Source organism: Rhinolophus ferrumequinum, chromosome 17, assembly GCF_004115265.2.
Source record: "Rhinolophus ferrumequinum isolate MPI-CBG mRhiFer1 chromosome 17, mRhiFer1_v1.p, whole genome shotgun sequence".
NCBI classification, from domain to species: Eukaryota; Metazoa; Chordata; class Mammalia; order Chiroptera; family Rhinolophidae; genus Rhinolophus; species Rhinolophus ferrumequinum.
In genome coordinates this window covers 15,465,830-15,479,240 of record NC_046300.1, presented here as the reverse complement: position 1 = coordinate 15,479,240, position 13,411 = coordinate 15,465,830, and the positions used below count along the sequence as shown (strand labels likewise).

The following is a 13,411-nucleotide window of genomic DNA, read 5'->3' as shown; positions in this document are numbered from 1 at the left end:
AAAAAAATGAATATGAATAATAAAATGGCAATAACTACATACCTATCAATAATTACTTTCAATGTAAATGGATTAAATGCTCCAATCAAAAGATAGGGGAACTGAATGGACAAGAAAACAAGACTCTTACATACGCTGCCTACAAGAGACTCACTTCAGATCGAAAGACAAACACAGAATGAAAGTAAAGGGATGAAAAAGATATTTCATGAAAATGGAAACAAACAAACAAAAAGTGTGGGTAGCAAGATTTATACCAGACAAAATAGACTTTAAAGCAAAGACTATAACAAGAGACAAAGAAAGACCTAGCAATCCCACTTCTGGGTATTCATCTGAAGAAACCCAAAACACTACTTTGAGGGGACATGTTCATCCATATGTTCATTGAAGCATTATTTACAATAGCCAATATATGAAAGCAACCTGGGTGTCCCTGAATGGATGAATGGATAAAGAAGAGGTGGTACATATATACAATGGAATATTACTTCGCCATAAAACAGAATGAAATCTTGCTAACTGAGACAACATGGATGGACCTAGAAGGTATTGTGCTGAGTGTAGTGAAGTCAGATAGTGAAAGATAAATGTCATATGATTTCACGTGTAAGTGGAATCTAAAGAACAAAATACACAAACAAACAAACGAAACAGAAACAGACTCATAGATACAGAGAACACTTTGATGATCGCCAGATGGGAGAGGGATGAGGAAGGGTGAAAAAGGGGAAGGAATTAAGAAATACAAATTGGTAATTATAAAATAGTCATGGGGATGTAAAGTAAAGCATAGGGAATATAGTAAATAATATGGTAATAACTATGTATAGTGCCAGGTGGGTACTAGTCAGGGGGATCACTTCATAAATTATATGAATGTCTAACTACTATGCTGTACACCTGAAATTAATATAATATTGAATGTCACCTGTAATTGAAAAAAATTTTAATGGGGGAAAAGATAAAGAGGAATAAGTGGTTCAAAGTTCCAGGTATAAAACAAAAAAGTCTTGGGGATGTAATATACAGCATAGGGAATACAGTCAATAATATTATGATAGCGTGGTATGGTGTCAGATGGTTGCTGAATTTATCATGGTGATCATTTCTTTAGCATAGGGAATTAAACCAATAATATGGTAATAACTGCAGGGCCAGGTGGGTAGTGTTGAATAACTACCATGTACACTGAAACTAATATAATATTGTATGTTAGCTATATTTTAATAAAAATCTTTAAAAAGGGTAAATAAAAGACTTAAAGGATCAAATGCATATTTTAGTGACCATATAATGCCTATTCCAAAGAATCTACGTTGGTTTCCCACATCTAAGACATTTTCATTTTTATTAGTCCTCCCCAAACAGATTTATGTAGTAGCCATGTTTCATTATGGAGGGCGGGGGAGGAACAAGAGGGAGAGAAGTGACACAAATCTTATGAGGCAAGAGAGGAAAAGCGGAACTGCTTTTTCAATGTATTAAATTCTAGGATACATATCAACTGTTATTTCAATGTGAGTCAGTACACATAATTTTGGGGGGCTTTAAAGAAAAACCTGTCTTCTTTTATAACCCGAAATTAAGATTTAGATTCTTGAATCACCAGACTCTCTCTTGGAAGCAGTGAGTCTCAGATTCTTTCCATGGGTGAGTCTGAATGAAACCAGGCAACCAGTTGTCTCATTAGCTAAAATTCACAAGAACCTCTGCAGATGAGATGGGCTGAATTCATCTCTTTCTGATTTTTTCAAAGCACCATTGGAAATCGAGTTAAAACTGATTTTAACCCTTGTATGGCTGTTTCCAGGATGTGTTTCATCTATCCGCCGCTCATCATGTCATGAATGAACATCTACTCTCTGCTGGGTGAACAACGGATAGAGCCTGTCCTCAAAAAGCTCAGGTGGTCATAGGCTGGGGGCTGGCATAAGAGGAAACGAGAAGGTACACTTCAGCGTGAGATCTTGGGGTCAGGAGAGAATCCAGGATGCTGCTACAGCACCTCACGGGGGCGTCCAAGCAGCCTTGGGAAGTCAGAGAAGGCTTTGCAAGGAGGTGACGTCACAGCCAAGCCAGGAAAGGGGACATGGGTGCTTGTGCAGCTTGGTGAGTGAGCAGTCATTCTCTCTCTCCAATGAAGGAAGGATAAGGGAAGAATAGGTAAAATAGCTGAACAAGAGAATTACTTTAAGAGGTACCAAATGGGGGGCACATGCAAACTCCATTACAAAAGAGGTGGTGCAAATTCATTGCAGGAGCAGGAGCATATTGAGATAACCACATTCACTCCAGCTTCATTCTGGAAAGACTATCTTAAAATTCCGTAAAACTTAAAGCATCTAGTGTTTTGTTCATATTCAAATGAGAAAATTTATGGTTCTTTACCCTTTAGGGGATAAGGTAGAAGAACCAGGACTGAGAACTCACAGGTAGAAAGTAGAGACTCAGGGCTGTAACCCAGGGAGGCAAGCTATAAGTCCACTTATCTTCCTCTTACCCCAAACTTTCTATCCTACCTTGATTGTGGTAGGTTTCCTCTCTGATAAGGTTGACAATTATATTTTAATCAGCAGGATCAGACAATGTATTAATTTATCCCCTGTTGCCACTCACATCACTTCTTACAAGTCTGTTAAGATTGTTAAGCGTATTTGTAAGACCAGGAAGCTTGTATCCTATAGAATGAGTTAATGAAAAGTCACTCTCGTTCAAGGATAATTTTTAAAAATTAAAGTAAAATCATGACTCTTATACAAATATAAAATGTACACATGTCAGAATTTTACTAGACTCATTAATTAATGAGAGAATCAGTAATGTATCACATTTGATTCAAAGGAGAATTCAAGCACCGCGTGTATGTAGGTAATGACGAGTGCTGGTATGAATTTACAGATTCATGCAAAAGTGGTCAGTATTCACCAGGTAATGATTCATTAGATTCCACCAGACACAATTCACTTGCATTTCTATGGACAAGAGTCACTTGTACGTATCATCAGTTTTCTACAACTTGTGGAAATGTAAAATAACAGCTCAGACATTGAAAGGGGGAGGTGACCTGGAAAGGTGAGTTAGAAACCCAGATCAATAATCTTATTTGCCCATTTCAAAGTCTTTCACAATTTTCTCTGACATCCCCTTGAATTCTTTTGGCAAATCTGTTGGGTTATCCGAGCAAGTAGTATTTTACAGAGGAGAAAACTGTGGTGAAGATGGTTAATACTTGTTAGAAGCCATAAGAATCTGCTGGAGAGTATTATTAAAATAGAGATTCCTGGGCTCCACTCAGGTCTAGAGAGTCAAATCCCATTTGGAAATCTATATGTTAAATGTTCCTCTGGATTCTGACTATCTGTCAGATTTGAGAACAACTGTGACTTATCCAAAGATACTCAGTGGGCCAGTGGCATAGCCCCAACCAGAATGCGAGTGTTCTGATTCGCAGTGCCGATACTCAGTATATGGTCCACACTGGATTTTTGGCTATAACTTACGTGATGATGTCCCTCACTCTGTAAGGTTTTATACACCCTCCATAAAATAAGAAGAGAAGAGCCCTTGAGACAGAGTCAGCCAGAATAAGACTCCCTGGGTGTCTTGTTTCCATTCTCTAAGTACATTACTGCTTGGCAAATGCATCAACTTAATTAAAACTAAATGTAATTCTAATGCACCAATTTGATTTAAAAATAATCTTCACAGTCACCAGGACATCAAAATGCAATTAAGGCTATTTGAGGGAAGTCTCTGATGCATATTATGTTCTGATGCTGCACTGTGTCAAGGAACCCAGATCTTCCCAAATGTCACTAATGTGTTTAGCAGCCTCCCTCTCACTCAAATGCCTCTTTCAATTAGGTCCTGGAGAGCGTGATCCACGACAGTTCAGGAAAATTTACCAAATCCCATCCAAATTTCCCTTTAGCTGAATGCTTTTTCTCTGAGCTAGTCTTTTAATGTGGGAAAGTGCTGGCAGTCTTATGGATACCAGGCTTAAGACAAAATCAAATTGTGTAGTTCAAGAGTTCCTTGTTACCTACCCATGTTCTCAGACTAAATGGCTCTATACCAGGATTACGGAAATTGAAAAATAGGTCTAGTGAAAAATTAAGCAGTAGATTTAAAATTAATGGACCAGTTTGGCTGGCTGCTTCTTCTGTTCCCCTTAGCCTGGTTTTTCTAGGACATCTATTTTGGCTGAGTGAGGATGGTTGCTGTAAGCTTCCTTGGGGGTTCTTTTTGCTTAATGAATGGGAAAGGGTGAGAAATATTAAAGATATCTCAAAGTACTTGCAGATTAAAATGGCGAGTTCTGATGAGTTCTCACAAGGCTTGGGTAGTACAAGAGGCAGCTTGATCTAAGGGTGTTAGAAGTGGATTTAACCCCTGCGTATTACTGTGAAGGCTCTCTGAACCTTCTTTCTTGCATGAAAATGCAACATGTCATGCTCACATCACTCAGTGAACATTGTTGTTCTGCTCCAGGCTATTTGGCTGCCCTCCTCAATCCTTCCAGCCTCTACATTGCAATCAGCCCCTGGGTGGTAGCATATTAGCTCCAGCCCCCAGGCCTTGCCACACCTGGAGTGGAGGGGCAAGAGAGATGCGGAATGTAAAAGAGAGGGAAAAAGCTTTCCAGAAGCTCTGAATCATACCCAAGGACAGTGTCAGGGGCCACTTACAAGACTATTTCATTAACTAACTGTCCCTTCCAAACACCTAAGAGGGCACTCAATTAAAAGGTAGTAATCACTAGATCTTCTAATTTCCAAATGAAGATTTATATTTTTAGGAGGAAATGTAATTTGTAAACCCTTATTGTATATCAGTCACAGTGCTAAAGACTTCCACGTATGTAGTCTCATTTAATCCACACAGCAGCTTTGCAAAGTAAATATAGTTCATTATGTATTTGTTGTGCATGGTTTATAATTACACAAATATAAATGAGGTAGCTGAGTCTTAAAAAGGCACATATGTTTGGGATTTTTGTTTCAGGTCCACACTTGTTTGTGCCCCCAGGCCTATTTCTTCTCATTCAACGATGACACTTATTATAAATTACCAGTTTACATGGCTTTCCCCTTTAAGATTATCAACATCTTGAGGGCAGTAATGATGTTTTCACCACAATAGCCACCATCTGTTATGGGCTTATCTACATTTCTTTATAAGTATCACCTCACTTAGTCCTCAAAACTATTGATGAGGTGGATTCAATTATTATCTTCACCTTCAGATAAGACAACTGATGCTTAGAAAAATTTATTCATCTCTGTACACTTGGTGCACACTCAAAATCTAATATGTCATAAGCATTCAAGAAATACTTGAATGTCATATAATTTTCTTCGTCTCCATAGGCAGAGATGAAGGGGTAAAGAAAGACAAATATCCTTTGTTTTCCAAAATATGCGGTATATCCCAACCATTACGAAAGCATAGAAGGCCCAGGGCATCCTGCCTTGACCATGTCTTCCAAAAGAGGACCAGTGTGAGGTCTCAGGTTATCCCAGACAATGGGGACGGTATTTCTCAGAAGCAGTGACCTCATCAGGAGGTGTCAGGGTCTCCAGTCCTAGGACTCTGTGCTCTACATGGGGAATGGAGAGAGGCTGGGCAAGGGGGGACCTCCGGACAACTCACACTCCACCCTCCCGGAGCTCCGACCCACAAAATACCAAGGCACCTTCCTAACACCTTGCAGAAGAGTTCCCTCTAGCTGGCTCGGCTCCACTTGCATCATTCATATCATCAGTGCACACGGTGCTCTCCGAGTCCCTGAAACCAGTTCACCTGGTGGGAGAAGAGATGGGCTCTTATGTCTAAGCGGAAAATTGAGAAATGAGAGAAGCAAAAGAGTGCTGAAAATGAACCCAGATAGCAACATGCAGAACCACATAAACACACAGGCACGCTCACAGATTAAACCACAATTCTGTAGTTAGCTTTCGTTATTTTATTCCTACTTTTGTTGATAGCTCATAGTTCCCTCAATAGTTCAAGACTTTCTGTAAAACCATGATATAACCAAACTGAAAATCTTCTTCTGGGCCCAATACAAATTTTACTGAGCAAACAAAAACAGGCCATCTGTGGCACTCTGATCTATCTGCAACAAATAAGAAACGGATGCTTCCATTGTTTATGAATTGTGTTATTCTTTGTATCATGCTATATAATTCTGAGTTCCAGTTCAAGCAGAATTTGTACCTGAACTTAGGACGCACTGATTGAATTAAGCAAAGGGAACCTTTTATAAGTATTTGAGGGCCTGACAAGTTCATCCCCATGACTTTAGAAATAAGGAGTTAAATTATAAAATCTACACATAATGGAGCAGGATCATCAAGTTACCTGTAAAAAAGAGAATAGCTGTTAGACCAGAGCAGGGCTTTCTCTGAACACATTTGGAGTGTGATACCGGAACTAAGAAAAAATTGTTCCGTGGAATGGGTCCTGGTCAGCCCAGAAGTATGAAACAATTGGAGGCAGGGTGTCAATACACCAGCAATGTCCATCCTAGGACCAATGAGAGGAAGGAGAATTGTAGGCATTAGGCCTCCATTCCTTGGGAAGCAATGGCAAGGCACTCCCTATGAAGAGCAGGTGGGCAGAATGTTTGGATTTAGTTCTTTGATGGCAGGACATAGCACCCCAACACCACGGGGGAGAGAAAAGAACTAAGTGGAGAACTGGTTTGAGAAGAGAACTCCCAGTTGAGAGTGAAGGCCTGCCACACAAGGCCACATGGGCCTCTGGGAGTCACATAACAGCAAGCGGGAGCTCTAGGGGCAGCTCAGGTGTGGCCAACAGCTGGGCTTAGCTGGGTTTCCCAGGCTCCCCGTGAATTAGTTAACTGGGATCATTTCCCTGGCTCCAGGGCATAAGGGCTGTCCCTAGTTGTCTGGTACCTGGCCCTCGGAGCAGTTAGGGCTGGAGCTGGTGGTGCCTAGTGGCCTGGAGTTTTAGAGCCCAAAGGGAAGGGGTTGGGGTATTGATTTAACCAGCTGCTTAAGGGGAACTGAGCAGCCTCTAGCCAGAATTTAAAAACTGGGTCAAAACACATTTAAAAAAATAAATGTAAAACATTGTATTACACAGAGTGGTTTTATCTTGCATGCCTCCTCAGATCCACCGCCTGGGGCCCAGTGTTAAAAAGGACTCATTCTAAGTCTGAGTGCAGGCTCAGGGGGAAAGAATGCTGAGATTGACGGCTGATGCCAGGCAGGGGTGTGGGGCAGCACAAATCCACAGGCTGACCCAAATGTTAGACAGCTGCTGTCTTGGATTCAAGGGCTGCCCTAGAGCAAGTTCCTCCCTCCAGTGAAAAGGAGACATTCACTGTCTCCATAAGATGGTTAGAGCATTGACTACTGTCAGGCATCTACTCTTCTTTATGACTGCATCCGGTTTAATTCCTTCATTGCCCTTAAGACAATTCACAACATATACACATTATGTATTTATTGTTTTATTATAATCTTGCTTGTTTATTATGCAACTTTCTCACTAGAATATTAGCCTCAGTGAGGACTTTATCCACCAGAGCATACCCAGTGCCTGGAAAAATGGCTCTTTCAGAGTCAGCATCCTAGAATATGTGTTAAATGAGTAGGTACATTTAAAATATAAAAAGAACACATTGGATGAATGTAACTCCCCTTGCTCACCAAACCACTTTCTGATGCTGGCGGAGCTCTTTTTCAGGAACAGAATCTCTATCACGCTGTCAGGAGTATGCCTGGTGGTTCTCATAAAATTATAGCTTGTATTTCAGGGATTGCCTTATTCTACTGTGTGGTTTAGTTAACATGGGCCATGGACTCAGGGACTGTCCACTTCTGGGCACAGGAAAAAGTGAGTCTCTATCTAGACTAGAAAAATAGAGGTTGGGTTCAGGCAGCAGCCTTTTGCACACTTAGGAAAAGGTGCCTCCCCTAATCTCCAGCTTTATTCCCTACTGAACGATTGCTACCAAACCACCTGTGAAGTCTTTGTAGTTGATACCAACACATGGTTTGTTAGGTTATTAGGTTAAATAAAATCTGCTGGAGCTAGACAGATTTTTCTGCATTGACTTTCATCCTTGCTGCTTAATTAAATCCCTCACCTGGGAAAAGAGTGATTTTCAGCCATCTCACTTTCTGTGGCATCAGCATGAAACTGTGACTGCTGGAATACCCAAATGCCAGTTGTGTTTAATGTTTCAGGTGCAACAAGCCTGTTATATTTGGAATCCCCTACGAAGATAGATATTAACTGAGAATTGAAAATGACAGCAGAGGAGATTGAATCAGAAGAGCAAAATGAGCACACAAATCTACTTCCCCTCTTGCTTTAGTCCCTTAAAATGTCAGAAAATACATATATTTTTTAAAGAATACGTCCATAACAGTACCAGAAAACAAGAAATAATACTATCAGAGACCCCCAAATCCTGAGAGTTTCCTGGCAGACTACAACAAATAGAATCGAGTTGAGAAAAATGAAGATGAGCAGAGACCAGAGTACTCAGGGGAAAAATAAAAAAAAAAAACTTTAGAAGTAAGAGCACATACAGAGATACTGAACTCACAGCAGATTCATAGAAGAGCATGAGGTGTCTCTGATGGCTTGATTGCATTATAGCCCAATTCTTTGCCCTTCCCTGTATTCATGCCCTTTGCCGTGAGACTTTGCAGTTCCTCTCACCACAGAGGTGGTGCCTGTTACCCCATCCCTTGAGTCTGGACTGGCCTCTTGACTGGCTTTGCCCAATAAAATGAGGCAGAAGTGACAATGTAGTTCTGAGCCAAGGGCTTAGGGGCTTTCTGTGTTGCCTGTTTCCATTTGCTATTCTTGAAACTCTGGCATTGCCATGAATATCCAAACTAGCCTTCCGGGGTATGAGAACCATGGGAAAGAGCAAAGTCACCCCGGTCATCTCAGCCAACAGCAAGCCAGCACCCAAGCATGGGATTGAGCCATTGAGGTTTTGTGGCTATTTGTTACACAGCATTGTCATAGCAATATATAGCTGATACTGAGTCCTACCTGTAGATATAGCATCACATCAGTGCTTACAATGAGCAGTGATGTTTGGCAGCAATGTTGTTCGACTCCAGAATTCAATCAATACCTGTACTTGAAAGAAAGGGAACCCATGCCTAAGGAGGGCTCCTGTGTGAGCACAGAAGTCTGAGCAAGAATAAGAACTGTGCTTAGATAACTCTGGACCTCCAGACCTTCTTGAGAGCATTGGGGGAAGGGAAAGGTGGCTCTACTCAGCAGGAAAACAAGCTTATCTTCTCCCTCACCAACGTTAAGAAAGCCCTCATTCTTTTAGCCATTGGAGTAGAGGTAGGAGGCCCCCAGACAGCTTGCCTCCTATTCATGCATCCAAAAATGAGATATATCGACGGACATACCCTGCTCTCTTAAACAGGGCCTGAAATTAGCCCTCACACTTGGGAGAGAGAGCCATTACAGACACAGATGTATGTAATCACAAAGAAACTCACCCAGCTACCCACAACTACCTCTATTTCCAGTAAATACTATAAAGAAACAACCAAGAAACACAGATGTTGGAGAAAATCCATTGATAAGAAGGAGAAGTGATAAGGTAAAGAATAAGCCAACTAATCCTAGAGGAAATAAAGAATTCAATAAAGAGAAGAAATATTGTTTTAAAAAATATAATAATATCCTCAGAAGGATCCATTATAAGGGGATGGCCAGTTAGCTCAGTTGTTTAGAGCGTGGTGCTGTTAGCACCAACGTTGCAGGTTCGAGCCCCGCATGGGCCACGGTGAGCTGTGCCCTCCCAAAAAAAAAAGAAAAGAAAAAAATCCATTATAATATTGCATCCATAACAGAAAGCAGCAAATATGAAAAGGAAACTTTAGAAAATAATAAAGAACCCTTGGAAATTTATTTTTTTCTTAAAAATTCTTAAAAAGGAGTGTTAGAACCTTCATTGGGAGTAAGGAACCAGGGGCATCTATTAGATGTATTAAATGATAGAAGAGACGAGCCTAAACACAAAATAAGTGATCAGAAAGATAACATTGAGAAAAATTTTAAGAACTTCGATGGAGAAAAATGTTAGGAAATGTGTAAGAAAGACAAAAGGTGTGGATAATTGATTCAGAAAGTCCAGCATGTGTTGACTGAAAGTTCTAGAAAGAAAGAAGAGAGAAAATGAGTGGGAAAAAACGGTAAAAACCATAGTTAAAAATTTTCCTAGGTTGAAAATAACATGAGTCTTCAGATTGTAAAAGCTCCAGCAAGGGCTGAGTAGAAGGAATTAAAACGCACATCCAAACACTCAAAACACTCATTTTCACATGTGGATGTGAAAATCGAGAAGTGGCAAATAACCACCACATCAACAAAAACATGTAAATCTTCAGTTAAACCCAAGTAATTCTTGATGAAAGATCACACACACACACACACACACACACACACACACACACATGTCTAGAGTAAAGTTCCAAATTATAGCAACGCAAAAGGTGGCAGGCCTGGAAAGTGGAGCTAAGCAAAAGGATACAGCTTTCAAAAAGATACTGAGAAAACATAGATAATGATAAAAATAATGACTAACTCTAGATGTCAATATTTAAGAAAAGAAAAATCAAATTACCTGTATATATCTACATGTAAGCGCATTGAAAGGGTCTAGAAGGAGAGACAGGAAACCATTAACACTGGTCCCCTCTGAGCAATGGGAGGAGGATCGTAGGGCAAACTACAAAGGGCAACTAGCACCTGAAACTTATCAACTTCCAAATTTTGGAGTTTTTTTACAATGCAAATATGATCATCTATGTATAAAAATAAAACTAAGGATTATTTTTTTAATACAGCATAGAAACCACACTTAGTTTCAATATCTAACAAAATTATTTTTTCTGGGCATGAAGAACTGGTGTAGTCATGCTAATTTTATTTCTATTTATTTTAGTACTGTTTGTATAAATGAAAAACTATTACTTCCAACTTTTAAATACCGTTTTTTCTTTTCTCCCCTCTTGACTTTCCCACCCAACTCATTCACTCTTTTTTAGACCGGGAGACATGATTACTCTTCTAGAGGACTCCAATGAAGACTGGTGGAAAGTAAGTGTTTCTCTTTCTTTAAGAAAAAAAATCATTTGGTTACTATAATTACAATGAATGCTACAATTGTGGATGCATGCCTCCTTTTTCCTTTCAGGGGAAAATTCAAGACAGGATTGGCTTCTTTCCAGCCAACTTTGTTCAGAGAGTACAACAAAATGAGAAGATTTTTAGATGTGTTAGAACCTTCATTGGGTGTAAGGAACAGGGGCAGATAACACTGAAAGAGAACCAGGTGAGTAAAGTATACAACATATACCAAGTATGACCAAAATAGGGTAGGAGTCATTTTAACAAACATAGCACTACATATATTTCTCAATGAGTAGGGTCACATTCAAAGTATTCACTTTGAGAAAAGATATGCTTACTCCAATAATATTAGTGTAGTAGGATCTAAACATGTAAAACTAAAAAGTTAAGAAGCTCACTTGGTAATATCTGTTTACAAGAGGAAATGTACGTATCATGGCAGGAGGGTGAGGATATCTAGTCTCCATCCTTTTCTCTGAGGACTGCTGGTCTCTGATGTGAGCAGCTGCTCCAGTTTGGGCTCTGTGCTGACCTCCACTAATGTATGGTTAATTTTTCCTGGTCTCTTGGGAATATTTTGTTGCTATTTGACACTGTGTTCCACAGTTCACTGCATTTGCCTTCAGTCACAAAGACCCCTCTCAGGTTTCCTTATCCAAGCTTCTGCCTGCACACTGGAAACCATGACACCTTCACACCACTCCATAACTAGGAACTACCTCAGGTCCATGTCTTAGATATTCCCCCTACACCTCATGTAGAGGTGTCTGGTGCCATCTTGTGCCACTGTCATGTTAAATGTGAAGTTCATTATGGTGACGTCAATTCCCTGAGAAGTGAGGCATGAACACTCTGTAAGTATATGCCTTCACTTCCTTGCTTTAGGCACTCCCATCTCACTCCTGGAATGTTGACAGAGGCAAAGAGGTAAGAAGACACGCACAGCTCAGCTTTTGTCTTGTTCTGCCTCTCTTTGTCTTCTTCCAGCAGAGGGAGGTTTTCCTCCTACCCCGTCTCGAACTACAACTCCCTTCATGTCATGTCCAGTATCCTCACTTCAGACTAAAATACCCTCAGATACTCAGACCTCTAAGATTGCTGTTAATATACTTGGGGATGTTTTAGGAAATTAGACATTAGAAATTTATTTTCTCTCCTAATAAAGTCTCAGTTAACTCAAATTTCCCATGTTGGAAGTCAAAAGCTTGCCACTGCTTCTATCTGCATTCATAATACAACAATTCTGATATTTTCTGAGGCAATCAATACCTCTGGTTTAAAATGATGAGGCTCACCCTACAAAGAAATACAAAATGAAAATTGCACTAATGATTTTAATACTCTCCTTCCTCAGTAGAGTTGCTCAAAACACATCTTGATTGTCGGTTTGGGAATTGCCTTCAAAGACAGTTTCCAAGTCCCACAAGAAAATCAGCCATTACTTTATAATTTTATCTGATTTATAACTTTTTTCAAAATTGTTTACCCAACTTGATCAACCATTTTATATGCCACACTTGGCTCCAAATGACTTAATCGCTTTCAAACTAACAAATATATCCTCAAAAAATAATGATTTATCTTTTTATGGCTATTCAAAAGAATCTCTAAAAGAAAAATCTTTTTTAAAATTATAATGCAGAGGAACAGCTTTTAAAAATCTTAAATTTCCCCTCCCTTTACATTCAAGTAAGTAAAAGTTACGAAATATGAGAGATAAATAATTTGGAATATAATTTTTCCTATACATTACAACAAAGGCTGGGGATGGAGTCAGTGAAATTGGCATGTTTATAAATGCTAGGATACATTAGTTCACTCATTTTGTCTAGTGATTTGTTGCCATGTATTAAGAGCCATGAAATTGTTCCACCTCATGAATGAATAAATTTCATTATCTATAATGTAGCAAAGAAAATAATCTAAAATATGGCAGGGAGGGGGAAACTTTATGCAAAAACAGATAATAATTGTCACAGTGGTGTCCATATGGTGAGAATAAGAAAATTTGCACAATGGGGTGAGTAAGTCAACAATAACATGATACTTTCTATAGTGGCTAGTGTTAGGAACCAGGGCAGTTTTGATGGTGTTGTGACAGTATTATGGACAGAATGCTGGAATTCAGACCCAGATCCCACTCACCACTCTCCCAAGGTAAATACAAAGGGAGAGAGGAAAATGGGGTCTGATGCCCTTTATTATTAGAAACATAGGGAACCAGATGGGCTCCTCACCACAACCCCACCACTGCCACCAC

The 13,411-nt window shown here is 39.7% G+C and overlaps 1 protein-coding gene across 2 annotated transcripts in view; it reads left to right on the top strand.

The window, feature by feature from the left end:
* Positions 1-13,411, top strand: part of STAC (SH3 and cysteine rich domain) — a 138,827-nt gene that overhangs the window by 109,583 nt on the left and 15,833 nt on the right. The window contains exons 9-10 of one of the 2 annotated variants that reach the window (XM_033131451.1): positions 11,067-11,118; positions 11,216-11,353. In XM_033131451.1, the coding sequence (XP_032987342.1) occupies positions 11,067-11,118; positions 11,216-11,353 (190 nt within the window). The remainder of the gene's footprint in view (positions 1-11,066; positions 11,119-11,215; positions 11,354-13,411) is intronic. The other variant, XM_033131452.1, reaches the window with a different exon arrangement.